At 44.3% G+C, this 12,315-nt stretch overlaps 1 protein-coding gene across 1 annotated transcript; it reads right to left on the reverse strand.

Moving 5' to 3' along the window:
• Positions 2,066–7,751, reverse strand: MAP1LC3C (microtubule associated protein 1 light chain 3 gamma). Its single transcript, XM_005690568.2, has 4 exons — positions 7,610–7,751; positions 7,448–7,503; positions 7,143–7,249; positions 2,066–2,775 (listed from the first exon to the last, which is right to left on the reverse strand). Exons 1-4 carry the CDS (start codon positions 7,665–7,667, stop codon positions 2,550–2,552), a joined length of 447 nt encoding a protein of 148 aa, XP_005690625.1. The 5' UTR covers positions 7,668–7,751; the 3' UTR covers positions 2,066–2,549.

The following is a 12,315-nucleotide window of genomic DNA, read 5'->3' on the forward strand; positions in this document are numbered from 1 at the left end:
GAGATCAAATTGCCAACATCCACTGGATCATGGAAAAAGCAAGAGAGTTCCAGAAAAACATCTATTTCGGCTTTACTGACTATGCCAAAGCCTTTGACTGTCTGGATCACAACAAACTGTGGAAACTTCTGAGAGAGATGGGAATACCAGACCACCTGACCTGCCTCTTGAGAAATCTGTATGCAGGTCAGGAAGCAACAGTTAGAACTGGACATGGAACAACAGAGTGGTTCCAAATAGGAAAAGGAGTACGCCAAGGCTGTATATTGTCACCCTGCTTATTTAACTTATATGCAGAGTACATCATGAGAAATGCTGGGCTGGAAGAAGCACAAACTGGAATCAAGATTGCCAGGAGAAATATCAATCATCTCAGATACGCAGATGACACCATCCTTATGGCAGAAAGTGAAGAGGAACTAAAGAGCCTCTTGATGAAAGTGAAAGTGGAGAGTGAAAAAGTTGGCTTAAAGCTCAACATTCAGAAAACGAAGATCATGGCATCTGGTCCCGTCACTTCATGGAAAATATATCTGGAAACAGTGGAACAGTGGCTGACTTTATTCTTCTGGGCTCCAAAATCACTGCAGATGGTGACTGAAGCCATGAAATTAAAAGACACTTACTCCTTGGAAGGAAAGTTATGACCAACCTAGACAGCATATTGAAAAGCAGAGACATTACTTTGCCAACAAAGGTCCATCTAGTCAAGGCTATGGTTTTTCCAGTGGTCATGTATGGATGTGAGAGTTGGACTGCAAAGAAGGCTGAGCACCGAAGAATTGATGCTTTTGAACTGTGGTGTTGGAGAAGACTCTTGAGAGTCCCTTGGACTGCAAGGAGATCCAACCAGTCCATTCTGAAGGAGATCAGCCCTGGGATTTCTTTCGAAGGAATGATGCTAAAGCTGAAACTCCAGTACTTTGGCCACCTCATGCGAAGAGTTGACTCACTGGAAAAGACTCTGATGCTGGGAGAGATTGGGGACAGGAGGAGAAGGGGACGACAGAGGATGAGATGGCTGGATGGCATCACCGACTCGACGGACGTGAGTCTGAGTGAACTCCGGGAGTTGGGGATGGACAGGGAGGCCTGGCATGCTGCGATTCATGGGGTCACAAACAGTCAGACACGACTGAGCAACTGAACTGAACTGAGGACTTAAAGATGGATAGAGAGAGAAATATCCTCCTCCCTACTAGTTTTAAGTGACTTAGACTCATGGTATGAGAGATACTCAGACCCTGGGAACCTGGGAGTTTGAGTGGGGGGATGGCTGAGAAGCAGGGTCCCCTGTGTTGAAGAGCAAGGCACACACAATAACAGGGAGACAATAACAGGGAGAGAAGGCAGGGAATAGGCTTTCTTGAAGGAGCAATGGAGCCCTGACTTGGAAGCCTTATGATGCCTGAAGAACCAAGAAACTCCTCCTATCAGACTCTTGGCAACAGGAAATCAGTGAGAGAGTCTGAGACTGTTTCTACGTGAGAGTGTCCCTGTGTAGCCTGTGTGAGCCTAGTATTTTTGGTGCAAAGTCTGTTTTTACTATGGATGCCTACCACATCTTTCCTCAGTGTTTGCTGGCCCTTATTCCCTGGATATGGAATATAATTGGTGTTGTGATCCAAGCCTTCCCTGGATATTGGCTGGGGCCTTCTCATTGCTCTGTGGGTTGTCACAGCCCTGTCAGGGGCAGGGTCTGCTCCCTAGATCCACTTCTAAGCTGCAGTGTGAGGTGGGCAGAATGGGCAGGCTCCTGCTGTTAAAGAAGCCACTGAGTATTCCTCTGCAGGAGGTGTCCACCAAGAAGTATGCTCTCTGTTGTCACCCATCATCCTTTGTGTGCACTCACAAAATACACTGTTGTTGGCACTGCGCTCAGCCGTGGGCATGCTGGCAATCAGCTCAGATCCTCCAAAGAAATGGCACTCACAAACTTCTATTGTAAGGAAAACTAATCACTTATATTATTTGAAACTGAGCAGTCACCACTTTGGCATAAATTTGTGAGGGGCACAGGCAGACTAAAAGAATATAAGGGGAAACAACCAAGTCAAGTGAATGCTGTGCAAATAACAATAATCTCTTTAATGACATAGATAAGGCCACTTCCCCTCTGCAGTCATTCCACCGGCCACCCCCACCGCCCCCAAATAAGGCAGTTCATGATGGCTGCACCGGGCTCCATGGAGACCATCCACAGGTCACAGGATCTCCATGCCCAAGCATACTCGGGACTCCTGCCCACCAAGGCAGATCACACACCTCCAGGGCCTCCAGCTTGGCCTCCATCACAGGAAACACTTAAAATACCTCCCCAGCTCACTGAGCAAGTTAACTACTTCTTTCTCAGAAAAGACTGACTATTTCCAAAATTTTCAAGAGCCACCAAAGAGGGTGAGCACAAAAAAGGAAACAGGGCAGGTCTTGCCTCATTGTCATGGTTGGTGCTTATCACTGCAGGGGGTTTGCCCCCGGATCATCACTGCACACACACAAAGCAGTCCGTACCTCCTGCACTGGTGAACGTATTGGTAACAGCACACGTGCTAGAGAGGATGGCAGGGCCTGTCCTCCCCAAGGGTGCTCCCATCCTCGGGGGCTGCTGATCCCAAGCAGCCAAACATCTCCTGGGAGGCATAGGTCATGTAGACAAAGCCATCCTCATCCTTGTAGTCCCTGTAGATCTCTGCCATGGTCAAATTCATACTTCCCAGGCTCTTGTTGTTCACCAGCAAGTAAAAGGCTTCAGTGGCCCCTAGGACCATGCGGCTCCTGGGTTGGGGAAGAGGGTGTGCAGGGAACAGGAAGGGAAAAAGTTAACCCGGAAGCGAAAGTTAACCCGGAAGCAAAAGTTAATCCAGAAGAGAATGATCGCTGACCCACAGCCTTGCTTACTCTTATTTGGCCAGTGTAAGCCCATCTACCCAAGATGCCCCCACCTCCCTACTCCAGGGCTGTTACCCTCAAACTTTAGAATTACCTAGGAGAGTCCTGTTGAAAGTGGACTCCATCCTACAGGTTTTGGTTTAGTAGATCTTGGAAGCAGCCCAGGAATCTGTGCGACCGTGAAGCAGGCAGAACTTGCCCTGAAACGTTACTCTAGAAGCACAGGCAGTCTAACTTCCACTCCTGCTGCTGCCAGGAGTCTTTCAAAGTGTCATTTATATCTATTTGCTTGCTTATAATAGTGACTGCTAAAATAGGAATTTATATCTGGTCATTACTTTTTTTTGGAAATTTTTATTTCTTTATTTTTGTCTATGCTGAGTTTTTGTTACTGCGTGTGGGCTTTCTCCAGTTGTGGCAAGCAGGGGCTACTCTCTAGTTGCTGTTCCTGGGCTTCTCACTAGGGTGACTTCTCTTGTTGTGGAGCACTGGCTCTAGGGCACTAAGGCTCCAGCAGCTAGGTTGCACAGGCTTAGTTGTCCCAGTGCATGTGGGATCTTAGTTCCCAGATGAGGGGTCAAACCTGCGGCCCCTGCATGGGCATGCAGATTATTAATTATGGACCTCAAGGAAAGTGAAAAGTCACTACCTAACTTTTTAATATACAGCTTCAGTCTTTGTTCCATTTCATTCCCTAATCACAGATAAACTAAGGCACAGAAGCTAAAGAATCTGATGGAAGCAACTCAAGTGTCCATCAACACATGAATAAACAAAACGTGGTCCATCTATAAATGGAGTATTAATCACCCTTTAAAAAGGAAGGAAATTCTGACAAGTAAATGCTACAATATGGATGAATTTTAAGGACAGTATGTCCAGTGAAATAAGTCAGTCACAAAAGGATACCATATGACCCCACTTACATGAGGTACCTAGCATAGTCAAATTCATAGAGATAGAAGGTATGCTGGTTTCCAGGGATTAGGGGAAGGAGAGGATGGGAAAATCAGTCTTTAATGGGGACATAGTTTTCCTTTGGGAAGATGAGATGGATACTGGTAATGGTTGCACAACAATGTGAATGTATTTAAAGCCATGATCTGCTTGCTTAAAAATGATTAAAATAATATTTTATCACAATTAAAAATATAATAATAAAAGAAATCAAAGAATCTTCCTATCATAGCTCTCTGTCTCTCTGCAGTCAATAAGATAAATTTACTAGAAACTGGCTAAAAGATTGTTCATTTTTCTGGAGATTTGAAATGTGTTCAAACTCATAGATGAGCTCAGACTGTGAGACCATCCCATTAAAAACTAGAAAAAAATATTCTTAGCTCAAAAATGCTAAGTAAATATGCTTCAGTTTGCTATGAATTTCAAGTTAAGAATTTCCTGAGTGGTGCAAAGAAAACACGAAATGCTGTGTATTTTGACATGTCAGTTAAGCAGCTTTGGGCGTGACATTTGGAAAAGGTTGTTGTTTAGTTGCTAAATTGTGTCCTACTCTTTGCAACCCCATGGATTATAGCTCGCAGGTTTCTGTGTCCATGGGGATTCTCCAGGCAAGAATACTGGAGTGGGTTGCCATTTTCCTCCCCCAGGGGAACTTCTGGACCCAGAGATTGAACCTGCATCTTCTGCATTGGCAGGCATAGTCTTTACCACTGAGCAATCTGGGCAGGGATTGAACCCGGGTCTCCTGCATTGCAGGCAGTCTTTACCATCTGAGCCACCAGGAAAGCCCATTTGGAAAACCATTACTATGCAAAAGTATAAATCCCTCCCCTTGGGTTGTGGATGCAGAGGAGCAGCCATGTTTGGCTAGATTCATAGGAGTTCTGCATTGTTTTAATAGCAGAGCAAGATGAATCTGTTGGCAATGGCTTGCTTTATCTGACCATCCTCCACCCAGACATTAGAGGCACAGCCATTATACCCCTACTCTTAGCTTCTGCTGCTGCTGCTAAGTCGCTTTAGTCGTGTCCGACCCTGTGTGACCCCAGAGATGGCAGCCCACCAGGCTCCACCATCCCTGGGATTCTCCAGGCAAGAACGCTGGAGTGGGTTGCCATTTCCTTCTCCGGTGCAGGAAAGTGAAAAGTGAAAGAAGTCGCTCAGTCATGTCCGACTCTTTGTAACCCTATGGACTGCAGCCTACCAGGCTCCTCCGTCCATAGGATTTTCCAGGCAAGAGTACTGGAGTAGGGTGCCATTGCCTTCCCCACTACTCTTAGCTAGGAGGAGCTAAATTTATGTGGTGGGTGGGAGAGGAAGTAATTTCAGAATCTGGTTAACTAACACTGGATAATCCAAAGACCAGGCCCTGACCATTGCACTGCTCTCGTGCGGTGAGCAAATGCCTGTTCTACATGGAAAGAGTAGATCTGAAGATGGGGCTCCTATATTTCCACATTGCACCTTCATCTCCTTTCTTCTTCCACGAGGGTCTCATTTTATTAAGGGTGAGGAGTCTCCAAGAGTGAAAACTTTAGTTTAAATGTTGTTTAGCGTGGGACTTTTGGTCTGTATTTTTCATTGCTCTTTGTGCAGCTCCCAGCACAGTGCATGATACACAATGGGTGCTTAATATCAGTGTGCTTAATGACAAGGTTAAGAGTCAAGTCATCTAAACATATTGATATTAAGCACCCATTATGACTTAATGTAAAGATTCAAGGGCTTCCCTGGTGGCTCAGATGGTAAAGAATCTGCTTGCAATGCAGGAGATCAGGTTCTCCTGGGTCGAGGAGATACTCTGGAGAAGGAAATGGCAACCCACTCCAATATTCTTGTCTGGGAAATCCCATGGACAGAGGAGCCTGGTGAGTCACAGACCCGGGGGTTGCAAAGAGTTGGACACGACTGAGTGACTAACATACATACAAAGATTCAAAATTATTAGGATGAAGGATGAAGCGTATGATAACTGGAGGTGTACCTGTATGGAAAAAAGGAGGAAGTTGTGTCAAAATTCACTTCTTGGTGAAGCCATGCTGTGCCCCAGCAGCCTGTTGGCTGACAGAAGGAGGGGTCTACTCCCGACTGTGGTTCTCCTTGAGTTGTCCCAATTTCCATGGATTAACCTAACCCTTAAGTAGGTCTGAGAAGAATGCAGGGCCTTCTGAAAGAGCTCATTTTAAAAAGCATCATAATAAACTCTCAGATGAAACTGTCTGTATCAGCCAAAACTTTTGAGAGGTTGTTTCCAGCACAGGGAGACTCACACGCCAGCCATGTTTATGGAACCCTTAGTCAGCTATTTTTGGTTTCATATCATTTTTTATTGAGTCCAGCTGGCAGATGACCACCTCAATCCCTTAAGTTTCAAAGTCAGCAACACTGGTTTTACTCTACGCCTTCCCTTGCTCTGAATGGAAGAAAGAAGGATGTGGGGGAAGGTATGGTTCTCCTGCTCAGTGATTCAGCAGGTGGACAGTGCATTTTCCTACCCCAAATTCCCTCCCAGCCACAAGAGGGAAAATATTTAGAGGTAAAATGCTGTCACTGGGCTTTTAAAATAGCTGAAAACAGGGTTTTGGACCCGTTTCTAAAGGTTCCTTTGAAAAATTCTTAGAGAAATTTGAAGGCAGAAATTAAAACACAGTACCAGTAAAATGTGGAAACAAAGGGGAAAATAGCTGATACATCAATATTGGGAGTGCTCATTATTTTAGGGCGGTAGCAAAATATTTGACATCATTTTAAAACTGGTTACTCATGAGATCATCCTTTTTAAAGGCATAGTTGGGCCCCCCCGGTGACTCAGTGGTAAAGAATCTGAGAGTCCGCCTGCCAATGCAGGAGACACGGGTTCTTCGATGCCTGGCCTGGGAAGATCCCACATGTCGCAAAGCAGCTCAGCCCCTGCACCACAGGCACTGAGCCTGTGCTCTAGAGCCCGGGAGCCACAATTGCTGAGCCCACGTGATGCAACTACTGAAGCCCACGGGCCCTAGCGTCATGCTTTGCAACAAGAGAAGCGCTACAATGAGAAGCCCGTGCACCAGAGCTAGAGCAGCCTCAGCCGGCCACAACTAGAGAAAAGCCCCCACAGCAATGGAGACACAGGACTGCCACATGCACACAAACACACACACACACACACACACACACACACACACGGCATATTGAAGAGAAAGGGGGAGCACAAATCATTCTCCTTCTCTCTGCCACCTCCCATCTCTCTTTGTCCCAAAAGCCCAAGCCCACACAACACCCCCCCACCCCCCAGGCTCTTAGCTACCTACCGAATGACGCTGAGGAACTGGGTCATGGTCAGTTCCTGTGGGACCAGGAACTTGGTCTTGTCCAGCCGGGGCAGGAACTTCTCCCTGGGGTAGCGCTCCACTATCACCTGTCAAGGGTTTCAACCTGAATCTCCTCTGAAGCAAATGTCAAAGGATACACCTCACTTTTCTATGTCTGAGGAACTTGGACTAGAAAGAAGGGGGTCATTGGCTGGTTTTGGTGTTTTGAATAGGCTCTCACAGCCCCCTCCCCCTAATCCCTGCCCTCACCCTCACTCCCACTCCCCAGGACAATGGAGTCTTACCGGGATCTTGCCAGGGAACTTCACTCTGATTCCAGCAACTTCCTCTCTTCTGGCTGCTGTGAACATTTAAGATTAAATGAGCACATCAGCATATACAGAAGTCTGTAGCTTCTCTTGCTGTCTCAAGGGCCAAAACCCAGACAGCTATTCTGAGAGCTTTACCTAAGCTCTTCCTCTGCTTGAAAGGTCTGAGGCTTGGGCTTCTCTGTGGAGTCTGCATTTTGCTCAACAGTTGTGTCTGTGTCTGCCTGGAAAAAAAAAAAAATCTCACCACCAGGACCTAATTCATCCTTCCAGCTGCTTCCAAACTGCCGGCAGGAGCCCAAAGGAGGCTTTTATGTAGGGCTGTCTGACATCACCCTTCTCCAACCCTCCCTTCTCCCCAGGCAGGAGGAGGTCAGTTCTGAGAAAGGAAATGAAACAGGCACCTGGTTGCTGGTTCAAGAAAGTTACTTCACTCACTACTATTTAAAAATTTTGTTTTTGCTAAAGAAATTAAATTTTATAATGCCATTCATTGATCATCGAGGCTTCCCTAGTGGCCCAGAGGTAAAAATCTACCTGACATTGCAGGAGATGCAGGTTCGATCCCTGGATCAGGAACATCCCCTGGAGAAGGAAATGGCAACCCGCACCAGTATTCTTGCCTGGAAGATTCCATAGACAGAGGGGCCATGGGGTGGCATAGAGTCCGACACGACAGTGACTAAAACTAAAAGCACTGGTCCTCCCTATAAATGGTCCTATGAGCCTAAGCGAAGAAGTTATGGATAGAAACAGTTTCATGTGAGGACATTGTGATACTACAGTAATGAAGCAAATTGAATAGTGATTCACCTTATCCTGAAATATATTGCTATTTTTCACAGTAAGAAATACTAATAGGTATTCCCAAAAGATTGAACAATTTGTCCAGATAAAAATATGTAAAACCAGCGTTAAAATCCAGCTGTGTAGCAAAGTAGTATTTCCAACGTATTTTGTTCATATTTTTACAGGTCTAGGAATGTGTGTAGAACACTGATTGTTATTCTCAGGATCTTGCATTTAAAAGATGATGAAACTGAGATCCATGGAAGCTGATTCACTGGTCTCCTTATTCTCAGATCAGGGTGTTTCACCTGATTGTGCTTCTTTTATGCATTAATTATGGTTCTAGTGATTCAGCTTTCTCATTTGATGCTGATCACCTCCTTACCTTACATCCAGGAGCACAGTGGTCCTGCCATCTTATTCAGGTATGTCCTAAGAATAAATAGGACCATTTGGATTTCTTCCACGGTCTCTGAAGGTACCATGACTTTCATGGGTCATCCCTGGTTCTGTTTCATGCAGGACATCGGACATTGAAGTCTTCAGCCTAATGATGATGACATAGAGAAAACCAAACATTCTCTAGGTTTGTGGAGAGACACAAAGAAAAGTAGTTTATTTTGCTTCTGTATGGGCTTCCCTTGTGGCTCAGCTGGTAAAGAATTCACCTGCAATGCGAGAGATCTGTGTTTGATCCCTGGGTTGCGAAGATACCCTGGAGAAGAAACAGCTACCCACTCCAGTATTCTGGCCTAGAGAATTCCATGGACTGTATAGTCCATGGGGTCACAAAGAGTTGGACACAAATGAGAGACTTTCACTTTCACTACTTAAAACTTCTCCATTAAAACTTTATTTATTTATTTATTTATTTATTTTTGCCTTTTCTCCTGCCTAGGAAGCTAGGTAGGATTCCCTGGTTAAAAATCCACCTACCAATGTAGGAGACACGGGTTCAATCTCTGGGTCAGGAAGATCCCCTGGAGAAGGAAATGCCACCCCACACCAGTATTCTTGCCTGGAAAAATTCCACAGAGAAGCCTGGCAGGATACAGTTCATGGAGTCACCAAATAGTCGTAAGTGACTTTATGACTAAAGAACAACAACAGGAAGCTAGGACATCATAAAGTTGCTGGACTCACTCTGAGTCCTTTGAGTCCACAGGGAGGAGAGGGAACTTGGTCTCACTAGTTAGAAGGGTGTCTTAGAAGGCTTGCAGATCGTACGGCCATTCCTCCATGGACAATGTCCTGGGAGTAGGTTGGGGCTAGAGGTGCTGGCATTCTGTTATGGTCTGGCTGTCTTCCACAGAAACATGATTGCCTTGGGACCCTTTTCTTTTCCCTTTCTTGGTTTTGCTTTCCTTCTCATCTCCACTCAATATCATCTAACCAATCTCTTAAGCTCTGGGTTTTCAAAATGTCTTTTTATTTCTCAAGAAGAAAGAATTTTACATATTTCATATTAACTTTATGATATTTTTCTTTCCTAGATATAGGAAATACTTATACTTGAGGAAAATAATCATTATTTCCATTTAATGGTTAAATATCAGAGGCATCACTTTGCCAAAAAGTCCACATAGTCAAAGCTATGGTTTTTCTAGTAGTCATGTGTGAATGTTAGAGCTGGACCATAAAGAAGACTGAGAACTAAAGAATTGCTGCCTTTGAATTGTAGTGCTGGAGAAGACTCTTGAGAGTCCCATGGACTATAAGGAGATCAAACCAGTCAATCCTAAAGGAAATCAGTCCTGAATATTCATTGGGAGGACTGATGCTAAGGCTGAAGTTCCAATATGTTGGCCACCTGATGTGAAGAGCTGACTCATTGGAAAATATCCTGATGCTGGAAAAGACTGAACAAGAGGATAAGGGGTTCACAGAAGATGAGATGGTTAGATAGCATCACTGACTCAATGGATATGAGTTTGAGCAAACTCTGGGAGATAGTGAAAGACAGGGAAGCCTGGTGTGCTGCAGTTTATGGGGTCACAAAGAGTCAAACACAACTTAGTCAAGTCCACAAGCTAAGTCAAGTCCAACTCTTTGCCATCCCATGAACTGTAGTCCCCCAGGCTCCTCTGTTCATGAGATTTCCCAGGCAAGAATACTGGAGTGGGTTGCCAGTTCCTTCTCCAGAGGGTCTTCCTGACCCAGGGATCAAACTCACATCTCTGACACTGCAGGCAGATTCTTTACTGTTGAGCCACCAGGGAAACCCCCTAACTTTAATAGATAAACATAAAAAAAGTTGATTTTCACCCACATCTCACTCCAGTACAGGTAGGAGACTCCCTGTTTGGCATTGTTTCAGAAGAAATTCAAGTGCACGTCCTGCTATACACTTGAAATTCTGCCGTCTCAAGGTTCTTTGTTTCCACAAGTTCAGATGAGAAAAATAGGTGGAAAAGACACTTACACATAGTCTTCTCAGACTTAAAGTGTTTAACATGGTAATATCTCATAGTGTTCACTCATATTCCACTGATGAACATTAATCATTTGACCATACCTATAGAGAGGCCTCTATCATAATCACTACTTTTTCCAACATAGTGATTATATTCCAAGCAATTACTATTTCTTTATTAATTTTACATTTTAATATTCCACAAAAATAGTATACATACCATTTGGTATACATATACATACTTGGAAAAGTAAACGGCAACCCACTCCAATATTCTTGCCTAGGAAATCCCAAGGACAGAGGAGCCTGGTGGGCTACATCCATGGGGTCCCAAAGAGTCCAATGCAACTTAGTGACCAAAACAACAACAAGCAAAAAACATACCACTTGGGGCTGAACTCTGGATCTTTTACCTACTAGCTGTGTGACCTTATGGCAATTGATGCAACCAACCTCTCTCTCTGCCTCAGTTACCCTGTTGTTGGGGTCCTTTAATGGACCGGGACCTGGCAGTCCAGAGTCAACAGCAAGAAAGTGAAAGGAGGGAGGGAGAGAGAGAAAGAGAGGAAGACAGGAAGAAAGAAAGACACAGGGACCCAAGCTCTGATGGAGCAAAAGTGCTTTATTAGCAGAAATGCAGGCTTATATATCTTTAGTAAGATGATTACTCAGCTATTGCACAGGATGCAATTTTATCAATAGCCACAATATGGATAGTCTAACACATACAAGGTGGCTGACGCTGAAAAGAGTCACTGCATGTCTCATCCCATGACCTCAGTCCTGAGAACTGCATGCAGCTTTACTCATTCTTGAAACAGGAACTGATAAGGAGCAGAGAATCCTTGAGAAATAGAAAACAGCATGCAGGAATCCTCCTGTTAAATGTCCCTTGACACCCTGTGTATAAAATAAAAATAATATCTACCTTGGGGGACTGTGAGCATCAAATGAATTAATTAACATATGAAAACACTTACAACAATAAAGTGTAAGTTAATGTTGTCACCATTTAATTGATGAACAGCTTGAGGATCAGAGGGGTAATGTTATTTGAAAAAGACAAGGTCAGTCTGGACAACAGACTTGGTTTATCAATATCACAAATGTCTTCATCATCACTATTTCCCTCATTGGAATAGGCAGGAAGCGCACATCGTGTTTGACACTGTACTTGCTAATTACTACCTATATTTTCTCATTTCTTCTGAAAAAGAGAACTGAAGCTCAGAGAAAAAATAACATGTACTGTATTGCACAGGTGGTAGAATTTGAACAACACAAAAACCATGCTGCTAATGTGCTCTTGAATTTTAAGTTGAAAAGTTGGGAGTAGAAAATATTGTGCTCTAGGGGAAATATTTTCTTAGACATTTCTCTGGGAACCTCCTCATCTGCGCAGTTCTTAAAGGGCCAGACACTGTCATTCCAGTGTACAAATCTTCAAAGTTCAGATCAAAATGAAGAATACCCCCTCAATACCTCCAAATGTAGGTATTAAACACTTTAAGTCTATAAATGAAGAATACCTTTTCAATACCTCCAAAGACTATTCTTCCTTTAGTCCCTAAATACCATCCCAGATGGTCTCTTCAGAAATCAAAAGATGGCATCCCAGAATAAAGGTGAGTAGGCTGCCTCC

The sequence above is a fragment of the Capra hircus genome, chromosome 16, assembly GCF_001704415.2.
Source record: "Capra hircus breed San Clemente chromosome 16, ASM170441v1, whole genome shotgun sequence".
In the NCBI taxonomy this organism is placed as follows: Eukaryota; Metazoa; Chordata; class Mammalia; order Artiodactyla; family Bovidae; genus Capra; species Capra hircus.